The sequence below is a fragment of the Colletotrichum graminicola genome (genome assembly GCF_000149035.1).
Source record: "Colletotrichum graminicola M1.001 genomic scaffold supercont1.13, whole genome shotgun sequence".
NCBI lineage: Eukaryota > Fungi > Ascomycota > Sordariomycetes > Glomerellales > Glomerellaceae > Colletotrichum > Colletotrichum graminicola.
Genome location: NW_007361017.1, coordinates 6,982 through 20,164, shown reverse-complemented (window position 1 = coordinate 20,164; position 13,183 = coordinate 6,982). Strand labels below are relative to the sequence as shown.

The 13,183-nt window shown below is 27.1% G+C and overlaps 1 protein-coding gene across 1 annotated transcript; it reads right to left on the bottom strand.

Moving 5' to 3' along the window:
* Nucleotides 1-359: 359 nt before the first annotated feature.
* GLRG_04094 (uncharacterized protein) lies at nucleotides 360-1,285 on the bottom strand (the record flags this gene model as incomplete). The annotated part of the gene is made up of 4 exons (XM_008094779.1): nucleotides 360-731; nucleotides 795-1,027; nucleotides 1,075-1,119; nucleotides 1,171-1,285. 4 exons carry the CDS (start codon nucleotides 1,283-1,285, stop codon nucleotides 360-362), a joined length of 765 nt encoding a protein of 254 aa, XP_008092970.1.
* Nucleotides 1,286-13,183: the final 11,898 nt, after the last annotated feature.

The following is a 13,183-nucleotide window of genomic DNA, read 5'->3' as shown; positions in this document are numbered from 1 at the left end:
TTAAAGGACTTGAAGATAGTCGCTTGCAACAAATAAACTTGCAAATTTTGAACCGCTATTAATACAAAAGTCATTATCGTGTTGTATGTAGATGACCTTTTTGTTATTTACCACAAGGGTCACGAGGTAGCAACAACTAGCATTACAAACAGCATCAAGGAAAAATTTGAATTTGTTGGTTCCACTAAGATAGTGATACGGTTAAACGTACGTATCGGTGGCAATTGACGAATAATAGGGGTAACTGGTGGTTGGCCTGGCTGCCCGGATTCACTAACTGACAGACCATCGTTTGACCTTCTCAACCGTTCTCGTTATTTCAGACCCTTAAGAGACTTCTGCAAGACCTCTTTAACAAGCTATTTCATGTGCTTATCAAGGTATCTACCAATAGCTCCCACCAAAGGGCCATCAACAAGAGGCTCAATCGCGTCAAGGAATTTCGCCTTGCGCTCGTTATAGTTATCAACCACGGCAACTAGGTTGCTGGCAGCCTCCTTCTTGACAAAGATTGGGTCTATTACCTCCTTAACAACAACAGCTGGAGCAGAACCCTCGACCGGAGCGATGTTGGCGACGACAGTCGAGCCCTGAAGTGTTGAGAGTTGGAGTGCTTGCTGGACCTCAGGTTCAGCTGGGGTTGTAGCTATGTGAGCACTAATGACCTCGTGCTCAATGTCCTCTGTGTAGTCTCGCACGAGACGAATAGCGCTTCGGAGGCGGCCTATCTCCTGTTCGAGAAAAACTGTTAGTATATATCAAGCCGGCGACGCCTATAAGAATGGAAGACTCACAGAGGCTCTGTGACGGCGGCTCATAATCTCAATGTGCTGGCGCGCGAAAACACGTAACGTAGGAGCAATAGGCACACACTTCTCCTTAGAGCGACCACCGAAGCAGCGGAGACAACGGTTTCCGTTACCCTTAAAACATCTGCCGTCACTGTTGCCGTGGAGGGCTGCGCTGAGGCATGGGACGCAGGGGATCTGACGCTCTACGCGGTTCTCAGGATTGAACGTCTTCGGAGCTACGCAACAGTTAACCAGGCTCTTGTAAGAAAAAGAAAACTCGCACTTCGGGTGAAATTCTCTTTGAAGGTTCTTATGGTGGTCTTGCGGCCTAGAAAGGGTTAGATACGGAAGAAAGAAGATGGGGGGGCATAGGGCTTACGCTTCGCCACGCGCTTCCCGCTAGGAGACTCCTCCTCGCCCTTATTGTCGTCGACCTCGCCGTCATTAGTGTCGTCACTCTCTACATCGCTGTAGGCATTCGGATCCCTCATCATTATTATCATTCTCGGTGACAACAACAGGGGGATAAGTCTTGACAATGAGCTCCTCGTCGCCCTCAATAAAGTTGTCCTCGGCGTCATCCTCGATGACTTAGCTGACTTCAGCCTCGGCGGCCTCATCCTCCATATCGACGTCACAGATAAGTTCAAATACCTCTCCTACGTAAGAGAAACGAGGAGGGTCTGAGATACCAGAAAGACTAGTACCTCTGTGGCGTTCGTCCTCAGCGACGACCCGCTGTTGTTCGCCTACTTTTTCGACAAGAAAATTTAGCGTCCGCCATACTAATTCACAACAGCGCAAATAATCAGAGAAATAATACTTACGATTGGTTTTTTTAGACATTGCGCTCTATTGCTGATAATTAGTTAGTATACACGTTTTTTTTGTTTTTTTCAGCTAATAATAACAGCTCAACTTAAAAGGGAAGAAAACGAGGTAATTAAACTTACAATTCTTATGTTGCAATAGATTAAGTAGAAGAAAAAGTCTAAGGCAAGGCCGCTACAAGGACTTTAACTATAGCTAGTTAGTTTCTACTAGGTAGGCCTAAGGCTAATATCTAATAACTTCACCTAATTTACTCTTTAAGTAACAAAACATAACAAATAACTATTACAGTAGTAAACCCCTTTACTACTTTACTTTATTTCTTTTATCTATTAAAACAAAGCTCTTATAAACCCCTTTACTAAAGGCTATTCTAGTATACCCCTGTTTTTAGTTATTTATCTTTATTAAACAACTAGAAGATATGTATTAGGTGCCTAGAGCGGGGCCCCAGGGGGGCACTAGAGTGGGACCAGGACTAAATAAACTAGTCACTAAAGGAATAATAAAAAAGGAAAACTCTATAAAAAATAAAGGTTAGAGGAGGTATATTAAAATAATTATTATAATTAAACCCTAACTACACCTATTACTAACTTCTTTACTTAATACTATCCTTACCTCTAATATGTTTTAATATCTCTTTATCCTTAGGTGTATTAACTACTAAAGTAGTAATAGTGCTTACTAGATCTTAAACTATAGCCTAGTAATAAGGGAGCGCTATAATAAAATAACTAACGCCTAATATAACTAAGTTTATACTAGTAAATAAGTAGTATACTATTAACTTAAGTAAGCTATTAGAGAAAAAGCTAAAGGCCTTTTTAAAGGAAGAAGTAAAAAAAGTAAAAAAAAAGAAAATAATTAATTAAATTAAGGCCTTTTAAAGTAGTATATCTATAAAAGATATATAAAAGAAAATAAAAATAACTACTAATCTCTAACTAAAGACTAAGTAACTTTATATTAATATACTTTTAAAAGAATTACTTACCTTAAGGTATAAAAAAAAAAGCTAAAATAAACTATAAGAATTCTTATTTTAGTTAGAAATATATTTTAATATAGTAAAAAATAAGTTTATAACTAATAATAATAAGGTAAGATATACTAATACTATACTAAAAAGTAACTTAGTATATAAATAAAAAAAGTATATAGGTTTTTATTATAAAAGTAAGATTAGTAAAGTGCTTTAAGAAGTTATAAAAAACTAACTAAAAGTAAATATTACTAATAATAATATATAGGCTTTTAGTGCTACTATAAAGTAAGATACTATATAATAAGCCTTAGGCTAGTTATACTAATAATTTATTAATAAGTATAAAATAGTTAAGGAGAAGTACTTTAACCCTTAAATAGAAAAGTAGTAAGTAGTTTATATTTTAAACTAGGTGCTTTTAGACCTAAGGACTTATATACTTACTAAGAGGCTACTAGCTACCTACTAAAAGTTAGATAATATAGTAAAAAAAGTAAAGATACTTACTAAGACTTATATAAGAGAGGTATTAAGAGGATAGCTAAAGTAAAGTTAGAAAAAAAAAAGCTACTAAGGGGTAATAGTATAACTAATAACTATAAACGCCTCCTTAACTAAAGCTACTAGTATATACTTAATACTAATAGCTATAACGCTAGTAGGTATACTTATATTAAAGCTAGAGGTTAAAAAAAAAAAAGGTATAACACCTTAGCTAGAGAAGACCTAAAGACTACTTACTTATTATAACTATAAGAAGCCTAAGTACTAGTTAGCTAGGTATAATAAAAAGAAGTACTATAAGTATAAATAACTATAACACTTAAGGAGATAGTACGCCTTAGTACTAATAAGGGTTAATAGTATTAAGCTCCTTTAGAATAAAGGACTATACTACTACTTTAAGGTAGATTTCTATACTAAAATAAGTAATATATAGAAAAAAAGGAGGGCACTAATTAATCTTAGTGTAGATAAGAATATACTATACTAAAGGATATTATATATAGAGGTACTAGTAGAGGTAAGCTAGAGGGGCCTAGCGCTCTAAGGTATATAAGGAGATAAGGCTTTAGACTATAGAATAAAGAGGGTAGTAATAAAAGTTATAAATAATATAGAGGTCTTAAGGATATAAAGCTATACTTTTTAAGTTAGTAATAAAAGCATATAAGGTATAAAGGACTTTTGTAGTGTAGTAACTATATAGAACACTATAACTACTAAAAGTAATATAAGATTTCTTATTAATTAGTATATAAATTATCTTAATTTACTTAGAATTAATATTAATTATAAGTATTAAACTATAGGATTAAGTATAATTATACTTTAATTAGGTAGGTAATTACTTCTAATTATCTTATATTATTATAATTAAAAGTAAATTATAAAAAGGCTTTAGTTTAATTAGAAAGTAAGTATAAGTATAAAAGATAAATTCTATATATTTATCTCTAAACCTATTAATACTAGCTTATATCCTTATACTTAATTAGAATTAAGATCTTTTAATTAAGTATATATACTACTTTACTTTAGGCTAATTACCTTACCTTACTTTAATTATCCCTTAATTTCTTCTTTATAAGTCCTCTTAAGGAGAAATTATCCTTAAGATTAGCCCTTATATAACTACCTTTATAGTAAATTAGCGTTAGCCCTTTTTCTTATTCTTCTTTTTAGCCTCTGCCTCCTGCTTATATACCTCTTTTATATAATCCTATTAAAGCCCTATATCCTTATAATTATAGCCCTTTTAATCCTAGCTTAATAATAGTAGTACTTAAGGTGTATATATAGAGATTATATAAGCTAACTTATTAATTAGGTTATTATATTAATTAACTTATTTTTTTTATATATACTTATTAATTACTAGTTTCTTAAAAAGCTTATTTTAGTAGTATAGTAGTTAATAATAGTAATTTATAGCTTTTTATTAAAGTAACTTATTAGCTTCTTACTAATTAAGCTCTAACTTACTAAGTGTTAACTTATAATTTACTTATCCTAACTATAAGTTTAGATCTTAAGAAGTTATTTCTTTTAGGTATAAGTTTTTATATTTCTTAATTAATAAGGGTTTCTAAAGTAGTTAAGCCTAAGTTAGAGGGTTCTTCTTTATAACGTCTTTAATCTTAAGTAAAACCTAAGCTAAAGGCCTAGTTCTAGTAACTAATAATAAAGTTAGCCTAAATAAGATAAAAGGTAAATATAGGTTTATAAGTAAATATATAAGTCTTTTTAATTATAGCGTTATATTAAGCGTCTAGGGAATTAGTTATAAAGTACCTAGTAATATTTAACTAAGAGGTATAAGACTTATAAAAGTATACTTAGAATTAGACTTTTTTTTAATAGTATTTATTACTAAGGCAGACTAATTAAGTAGGTTTTAAGGTATAAAGTCTAATAATAGTCTAAGTAGTAAGCATTATCTCTAGCTAGTAACTAATTAATAATAATATAGGCTAAAGATCTAAAGGTTAGTTAGTATACTTTATTTAATTAATACTATAAAGCCTAGCCTTAAATATAGCTTCTTAATAATTATATAGTCTAATTTAGTGCTTACTAATACCTTTATATAAATATTTCTATATTAACTATAGACGTCTTTAAGATATATTCTTAAAGTATTATATATAGTATTATTAACTTAGTTACTTTTATAGTAAAACTTATAGCTAATCTACTAAATCTAATATATATATATTTAATTACTTAGTATACTTTTTATTTTATTACTTTAGAAAATAAGATTCTTAGTTAGGTGTAATTTACTATACTAGACTACTATTTAGAATTATTTTAAGATATAAAGACTATACTTTTATAAGCTAGGCTATTAGGCTATATTAATAATATAAGTACTAGCGTTAATAAGATTCTTAATATATAGTAAGGCCTTTATGTCTTAGTAGAATCTTTAGAGCGCTAGGATATTATTAATAAAGATTACCTTAGATTAGCTTGCCTCTTAAAGAGGGTTATACTAATAGACTATATTATCTTATTAGTTAATAATTATTCTTATAAAGTGTTTAAAATAATTAATAAATAGTAAAAAGAGGACTAGGTGTATAAAAGTCTTAATTACTTTATAAGTAGTAAGTAACTAAAGAACTAAGACTAAGGCTATATTTAGATTAGTAGAATATTTCTAGCTAATTAAAACTACTATAATATTATAGACTAGTAATAAGTCCTAGGTTATAACCTCTAACACTATAGTAATCTTATTCCTCTTTATCTAATCTCTTTAAAGTAGTTAGCCCTAAAGGTTATAGTAATTATAAAAGATAGCTTTTACTTTTTAGTAGCTTTAGCCTTACTATTCTTAGTAGCTATTCTAGATTATAAAGGCTGCTAGTTACTATTATAGGAACTAATCTATATCCTCTTAAAGAAGCTAGTTAAGAAAACGTATATTAAGTTTAGTTAAAATAAAGTGTATAAAACTATTTTAAATAGGTATAACTTATAAGTACGCCTAAGTCTAGTAGCTAAAGTAGTTATTTACGCTAGGATAAATAAATTAGGAGTTTTAAGCTTTTTTAGTTATAGCTAGTAGTATAGTCTTAAATCTAATTAGTCTGTTTAATTACTAGTGTTCTATATAGTTATATAAGTTATTCTTAAAGTTATAAATAATATAAAAGCACTAAATCTAGGTAGCTATACTACAATCGTTTTATAAGGAAGAAGAGATTAGGCTAATAGAAGATATTATAATAGTATTTAGTAGTAAGGAAAAAAAAGTAATTAGTCTTAGGTTTAGTAGGTATATAGTATAGTATATAATTTTAAGTAGTAATTATAATAAAGAAGAAAAGATTAGGTTTAATAGTATATAAAGAAAAAAGTAGCTTTTTATAAAGAATAGCTAGATTATTACTTAAATAATTATTATTATTATTAAAAAAGTAAAAAAGAAAAGATTAATTAAGAAGAAAAAAAGTAAGTTAAAATAGTAATAAGTAAAAGAGGCCTTAATTAAAGCTAAAAAGAAATAACCTAGTAAATAAAGTAAAATTAAGAGAAAAAAGAAGTAATTTACTTATTATTAGTAAGTAAGGTAGTAAATTATTCCTTTAGGCTAATTATAAATTAGTTAGTTAGTTCCTTTTCTTACCTACCTAAATTAGTTTACTACGCCTTCCTTTTTAGTAGATTAACCTTCCTAAAGATAAAAAAGAAAATCTTTTCCTATTAACTTACTTTTAAACCCTTTTATTAATAACTACTTTTATTACTTAACTTAAATCTTTACCTTACTATCTTAATTTTTAGATCTATTATTATTAATAGTTAATATATCTAACCTAAACGCTATTAATAATTATAAGGTTAATTATAACCTGCTTATATAGATCTATCCTTAGTAGTAGTTAAGCTTTATACCTAGTAAGAAGTTCCTTAAGAGCTAGAATATCTTATACTATTTCTAGTAAGTCGCTTTAAATTATATAGTTATAAGTTAATTAGTCCTTTCCTTTTTAAAGCTATTACTAATTATAGGTTTCTTTTAGTATTTAAAGTATACTATCTAGTATAAGCTACTAGGCTTAGTTAGGAAGCTATATTATAAGCTTTAAATTATTACTTTATTTAGTAATAAAACTATTAGTTAAGTAATAATTAACTTTTAGGGGTTATATATAAATTAGGCTATCTTATATAAAATCTTAATAAATCCTAGTCTTATAAATAGCGTTTTTATCTTTTTATATTATATCTTTCTAAGTAAGGCCTATACTAGTCACTTTAGAGTACTATTTTAGAAGCTCCTTAGTTATACTCTTATAGTTAACTTACTTTTAATTTAGGCGTATAGTGTTTATAACGTTATACTATATAGTTACTATACTTATAGCTTCTAGAAGTAAGTTAGTCTAGATCTAGAGGGGGATATCTAGGTTATAGCTCCTTATTTTAAGTATATATTTCTTCCTAAGGAGTTCTTAAATTAGTATACTAATTATATATTTTAAGAGTCTAGCGCTAGTTATAACTACTAATCTAATAATAATTATTAGTTTACTAGTAGTTATAAGACTAAGCTAGATAATAGAAAGTATTCTAAGTATAAAAATAGTAGTAAAAAAGTCCTTTTATTAATTAACCTAAATATTAAGCTAATTTTAATTAAGTACTTTTAGCTTAATAATACTTTAAAGGAACTAAAGGTATAAGCTAGTAAGGGTAGAAAGTACTAGGATTTTATTAAAGGCAGTAAGGTAAACTTAAAAGAGAGTAATTCTATATATAACTTAGAGGTTTATTAGAGGATTACTTAGAATTAGGATAGTAATTTTACGTTTTTACTAAAGTTCTTCTTAAAAAAAGTAAAGATTTAATTAATTAGTTTCTTTATCTTAAAGATAATAGTAATAAAGTTAATAGCTAACTTAAGCTTCTTAAGTAAGTTAAGCTAAGGTTTTTAAAGTAAAGAAGATAGTAGTTATAGACTTCTTCTTATAGTTATTAATTACCTTAGTAAAATAGCTATAAGTAGTATAATTTCCTAAAGCTTTCTCTTAATCTATTTATCTTTTATACCTTTATATAGAATTAGTAAAAAAGAACACTTTAATTAAAGAAGCTTATAAAGGTATATCTTTAGTGTTAACTATTAATTAGTAGTGTACTTAGTGTACCTAAGCTGTCCTTAGCTAGTAGTAAGTCCTAAAGATTAGAAGTAATTTTATCTTATAGGGTATCCTTATCTAAGGAAAAATAAAGTCCTTTAGGTGTCTTAGTAAATTTCTTTAACTAATTACCTATATATATAGCTTTAGTAATTAGATCCCTAGAGAGTATAGTAAGCTAATATAATATACTTATAAAAGAAACTAAATAGATTTAGTAAGGTCCTTACTAATAGTAGTCTAGCCTCTATAATATAAATATATTAATTTTTTTCTAAATATTAAAAATAAGGACTAAATCTTTTTACTAAAGTTAAGTTAATTAAAGTAAATATAAATAGCTTTTATTAAACTAATTATATATATAGGCTTTCTACTAAGTAATAATCTTTATAGCGTGTTTATAGTCCTAGTTAAGCTATTAAAAAGCCTAAAGGTAAGTCTATACCTCCTCCTTAGGTGTCTAGATAAAGTCCTAATTAAGAACCCTTTAAGTAGTAGTACGCTACTTAATTAAAGTAATAGTATAATAACTATAGATAAGGTAAAAAGGCGTATACCTTAATAAAGCTCTAATAGTAGTTTAATTTATAAAGAGAGTAGTTAGGAGCAGGGAGTAAATATCCTTTTAGCCTTAGTCTAACTAGATATAAAGTGTATATATAATTAGCTAATATCCTTTCTTAAGAAGCCTATTTACTTAAGGGTTATATACTAATATAACCTTATAACGCGTCCTATAGTGTTAATTTAACTTAGTAACTACACCTATATTTTCTTATCCCCTATTAATAATTAGAGTGCTATAAAGCCTATAACAGTAGATAATATCCTCCTAAAAAAACTTTACTATATTCTTAAAGGTAGTATTCTTAAGAATTCTTACCTTAATATAGCTAGAAAACTTATAGTAAGCTTTAATAACCTTCTATTTACTAATATACTATATATCTAGGTAAACCTAAGTAAATAGGTAGTAAATTAGTGTAGTAAAGATATAGGGGTTATCTATACGCTTAGACTAAGCCTTTTAATATAACTTATAACTTATAATTAACTCTCTAACTTAGGTATATATCTCTAGCTAAAAGTATTATTTAGTAAGGTAAAAGTAAGTAGCTTTATATCCCTAGTGCCTTAATTTATTATATACTTTAGTAATTAACTCTTAATAGCAGCTTAGATTATTAATAACCCTCTATAGGTAAGAAGAGGTCTTTATTCTCTATTAAAATAAGAGTTAATCCTATATTATAAATTATATAGCTAACTACTTAAACTAGTAAAACTAAGTAAGGGAAATCCTAAGAGGTCTTTTAAGTAAAAGTAGGAAATAGGTAATTTATTTTAAGTTAGTTAACTATTATTTTAGCATAAGGAGGTCTATTAAAATATTAATATCTTAGTCCTAATTAGTTATATTATTATCTTAGCTATATATATAAATAATAAAGTTTTATATAATATAAAGTTAAAGCACCTTTATATTAATAAAATCCTTAATATCTTCCTCTTAATTTACTTCTTTAATATTTAATAGGTTAGAGGGTTTTTATAATAATCTATTTACTATAGTGTTTTTCTTATTATTAATATACTTAATCTTAAAGTTAAAAAGCTAAATTTAAGAAAACTACCTTATTATTATTACTAAAAGTAAGTTATTTACTATACTATTAATTTATATAATAAGAACTCTTATATTAGTCTTTAAAAAAAGTTTAATACTAAAAAGGTAGTTATATAGTTATTTAAGGCTTATTAAAACGCCTTATATTTCTAGCTTTCCTATATTATAGTTTAGCTTTAGTCTACACTAGATTTTACTCTTATACTATAAAACAGCCTACTTCTTATTAATAATCTATCCTAGTGTAGCACCTTATCTCTTAACGCTAGTATCTATTATTAGGACAATCTAGCCTACCTTAAGGCTATAGTCTAATATAATTAGGACTAAAGCCCTAGTAACAGTAGACTTAAGCGCTTCTATAGCTTAAGTATAATTTATATTTTACTAAAAAGACTAATTCTTTCTAAAAAGAGAGTATAAAGGTGCTACTATTAATAAGAAGTTCTAGACTTAACACTTATAAAAGGTAATAATCCTTAGGAAAAACTAGACTTTAGAGACTAAGGAGTACTTCTCTTACTTAAGAATCTTAACGACTTTTACTTAATCTAGCTAGCGCCCTTTTATACTATATAAATACCTTATAATTACTATAGATATCTAGTATTATTAGGACTTAAGCGTAAAGATAGTATATCTAGCTAACTTAATATTAAATAAGACCTAATTAATATTCCTTAAATATTTATAAATAAATTAGTAAATACTAAAATAAGTAAGTAATTACTTATTATTACTCTTTAATTAAGGACCCTTAACTATAATATTATCTAAAAAGGCGTTATAGTATTTTAAAATTAAGTTATAAAGGATTTAAGTTATAATCTAATAAAACTAGGCTACTAAATTTATTACGCCCTATAGAAAAGTATAGTATTAAAAGAGGCTAAAGGGTGTTAAAAAGGTTATTAGATTATAGCTTTTCTTATTAAGCGTAATTTAATTATAGCCTAAGAAGAAATTAAGGAGAAAGATAAGCTAATTTATAGTGTATTTTTTAGAGAATTAATTTATAAATAGAGGCTACTATATATTATATAAGGTTACTATATTAACCTTTATAGCTAAGTTAATTAGTCTAAGGCTACTATTTTTCTTTAAGATAAAAAACTAAGGATTATAGTAAGTAGTATAGCTCTCCTTAATAATCTTCCTTACTATCTGTTATTAAATTACTTTAAACGCCTTTAGAAGGAGGGCTTTTAAGATTAAGATACCCTTTACTTACTATACTTTATATAAGATAGTATAGATTACTTATAGTAAAGTAACTATTAGGTCTAATTAGCTACACTCTAAAAATTCCTACACTAAGGATTTCTCTTAATTAAGGAAGATATACTTAAATAGGTCTTTCTCTCTTAGTAATAGATATAGGCTATTTTTTATAATTACTTTAAGACGCTTATTAGTAAGCCTAGATTAGGGCTTAATATTAGAAATCTTTAGCGTAATAATATTATTATATAGTCTAATCTGTTTTTAGAGCTTCTACTTTATACCTTTAAGCTTCTTAATCTTTTAGTATAGGTTGCTATTAGGTACTAATCTATTAGATAGGGTATTATTAACTAGTTAGACCTTTTAATCCTTATATTTATATATTATATAGATTATAACTACTTCTTTAACTCTCTTATACTAATAAGTAGCTTTATTTTAGTGTTTCTAGATCCTATAGTAAATTAACTACTCCTCTTAGTAAGAGACTAGTTTTCTTATAAATTTATTATAAAGATCTTTCTCTACTAGTTTATAATTCTATTAATCTAATAGATATACTACTATTACCTTATAAATATAAGTAACCTATAGTTTAATTACAGCCTATATAACTAAGGCTATAATCTCTTTAGCCTAATTTTAATTAATTATAGCTACTATCTTCTTACCTTCCTTAAGGTTAATCTCTAGGTAAAACTTATTAGATCTAGTAGTACTCCTAGGTTTACTACTAAGATCTAGTTTTCTAATCTAAAGACTATAATAATATAGTTATTAATCTATAGTAAGATATTAGTAATCTTAGTTAAGATATTTATCCTAATAACCCTAATAGGAATCTTTAAGAGGGCTTTTTTTATATTAATATATATAGTAATTAGTTACTTACTATACCTAAAAGAGAGTTAAGTGTCCTAAGTAAAGGGTAGGCCTAGTAGAAGTAGATTAGTTATTTCTTATTTATCCTTAATAAAGAAGCAGGAGGTTACTTTATATCTATTAATCTAGATATTAGTAAAGCAGAAGCTATTAAACGTTATGTTACTACCTAGATTAGACTTCAAAGTCCTTATTTAAAGACTAGTAACTATATATAGGATCCTAGTAGCTTTAATATACTGCTTTAAGAGGATATTAACTTACGCTTTAGTGTTAAGGATTACTAAGATTAGAAGGCCTTTATTTAACTAATTAACGCTTAATATTTAGACCTCTAGTTATAAGTATATATTTAAAATAACTAAGGTTAGTAGTTTTACTATAGGCTTTACGCCTTATACTTTATTAATTTTAATAGATATTAAGGACTTACTATTAATTAAAGTATTATACTTATTTAGTAGTTCTTTAATATCCTTTTACTATTAAGCTGTTTTTTTAAGATTAATTAGGGACTTTAGGGCCTTAATTTAAACACCTTTAGTGTTAATATACCCTTAATTACATAAGGTAGCGCCTATAGCTATATTAAACTCTAGCTATATCTTTTAGAGAAGTCTAATAAGAAGTAAGACTAAAGCGTCTAGCTTTTTATTAGCTAACTTCCTTACCTTTTAATATAGATTAAGGCCTTAAGTTTACTTAGAGGCTATAACTTTTTTTAATTTATTAGACTCCCTCTTACTTATATATAGTTTATAGTCTTTAAGGGTAGTTATAGGTTCTATAGGCTTTAGTTATAGTAAAATAGTTATATTTATCTTAGCTAGTAAGGACACCTAATCTAGATTATAATTATAGTTACTATTATTATTAATCTTTATAATCTCTTTGTTCTTTAAGGTAAATAAAATAGTTTTTTTTTTAATTAGCTAAGGCCTAACTAACTTTTTTATACTATATGCCTCTTATAATCTGTCCTAGGTATATTTATTCTAGCTAGTATAGTTCTTAGGAGGCCTGCCTTATTATACTATAAAAACGTTAGTGTATTCTTACTCTTTATCCTCTAGTTATACTATATATAGACACCTAATATTACTTATTAGTGCTATAGATAGCAGATCTAGGGTGCTTTACTAAGGGTATCTAACTTATTAATCTAGGATATACTTACTAAGAA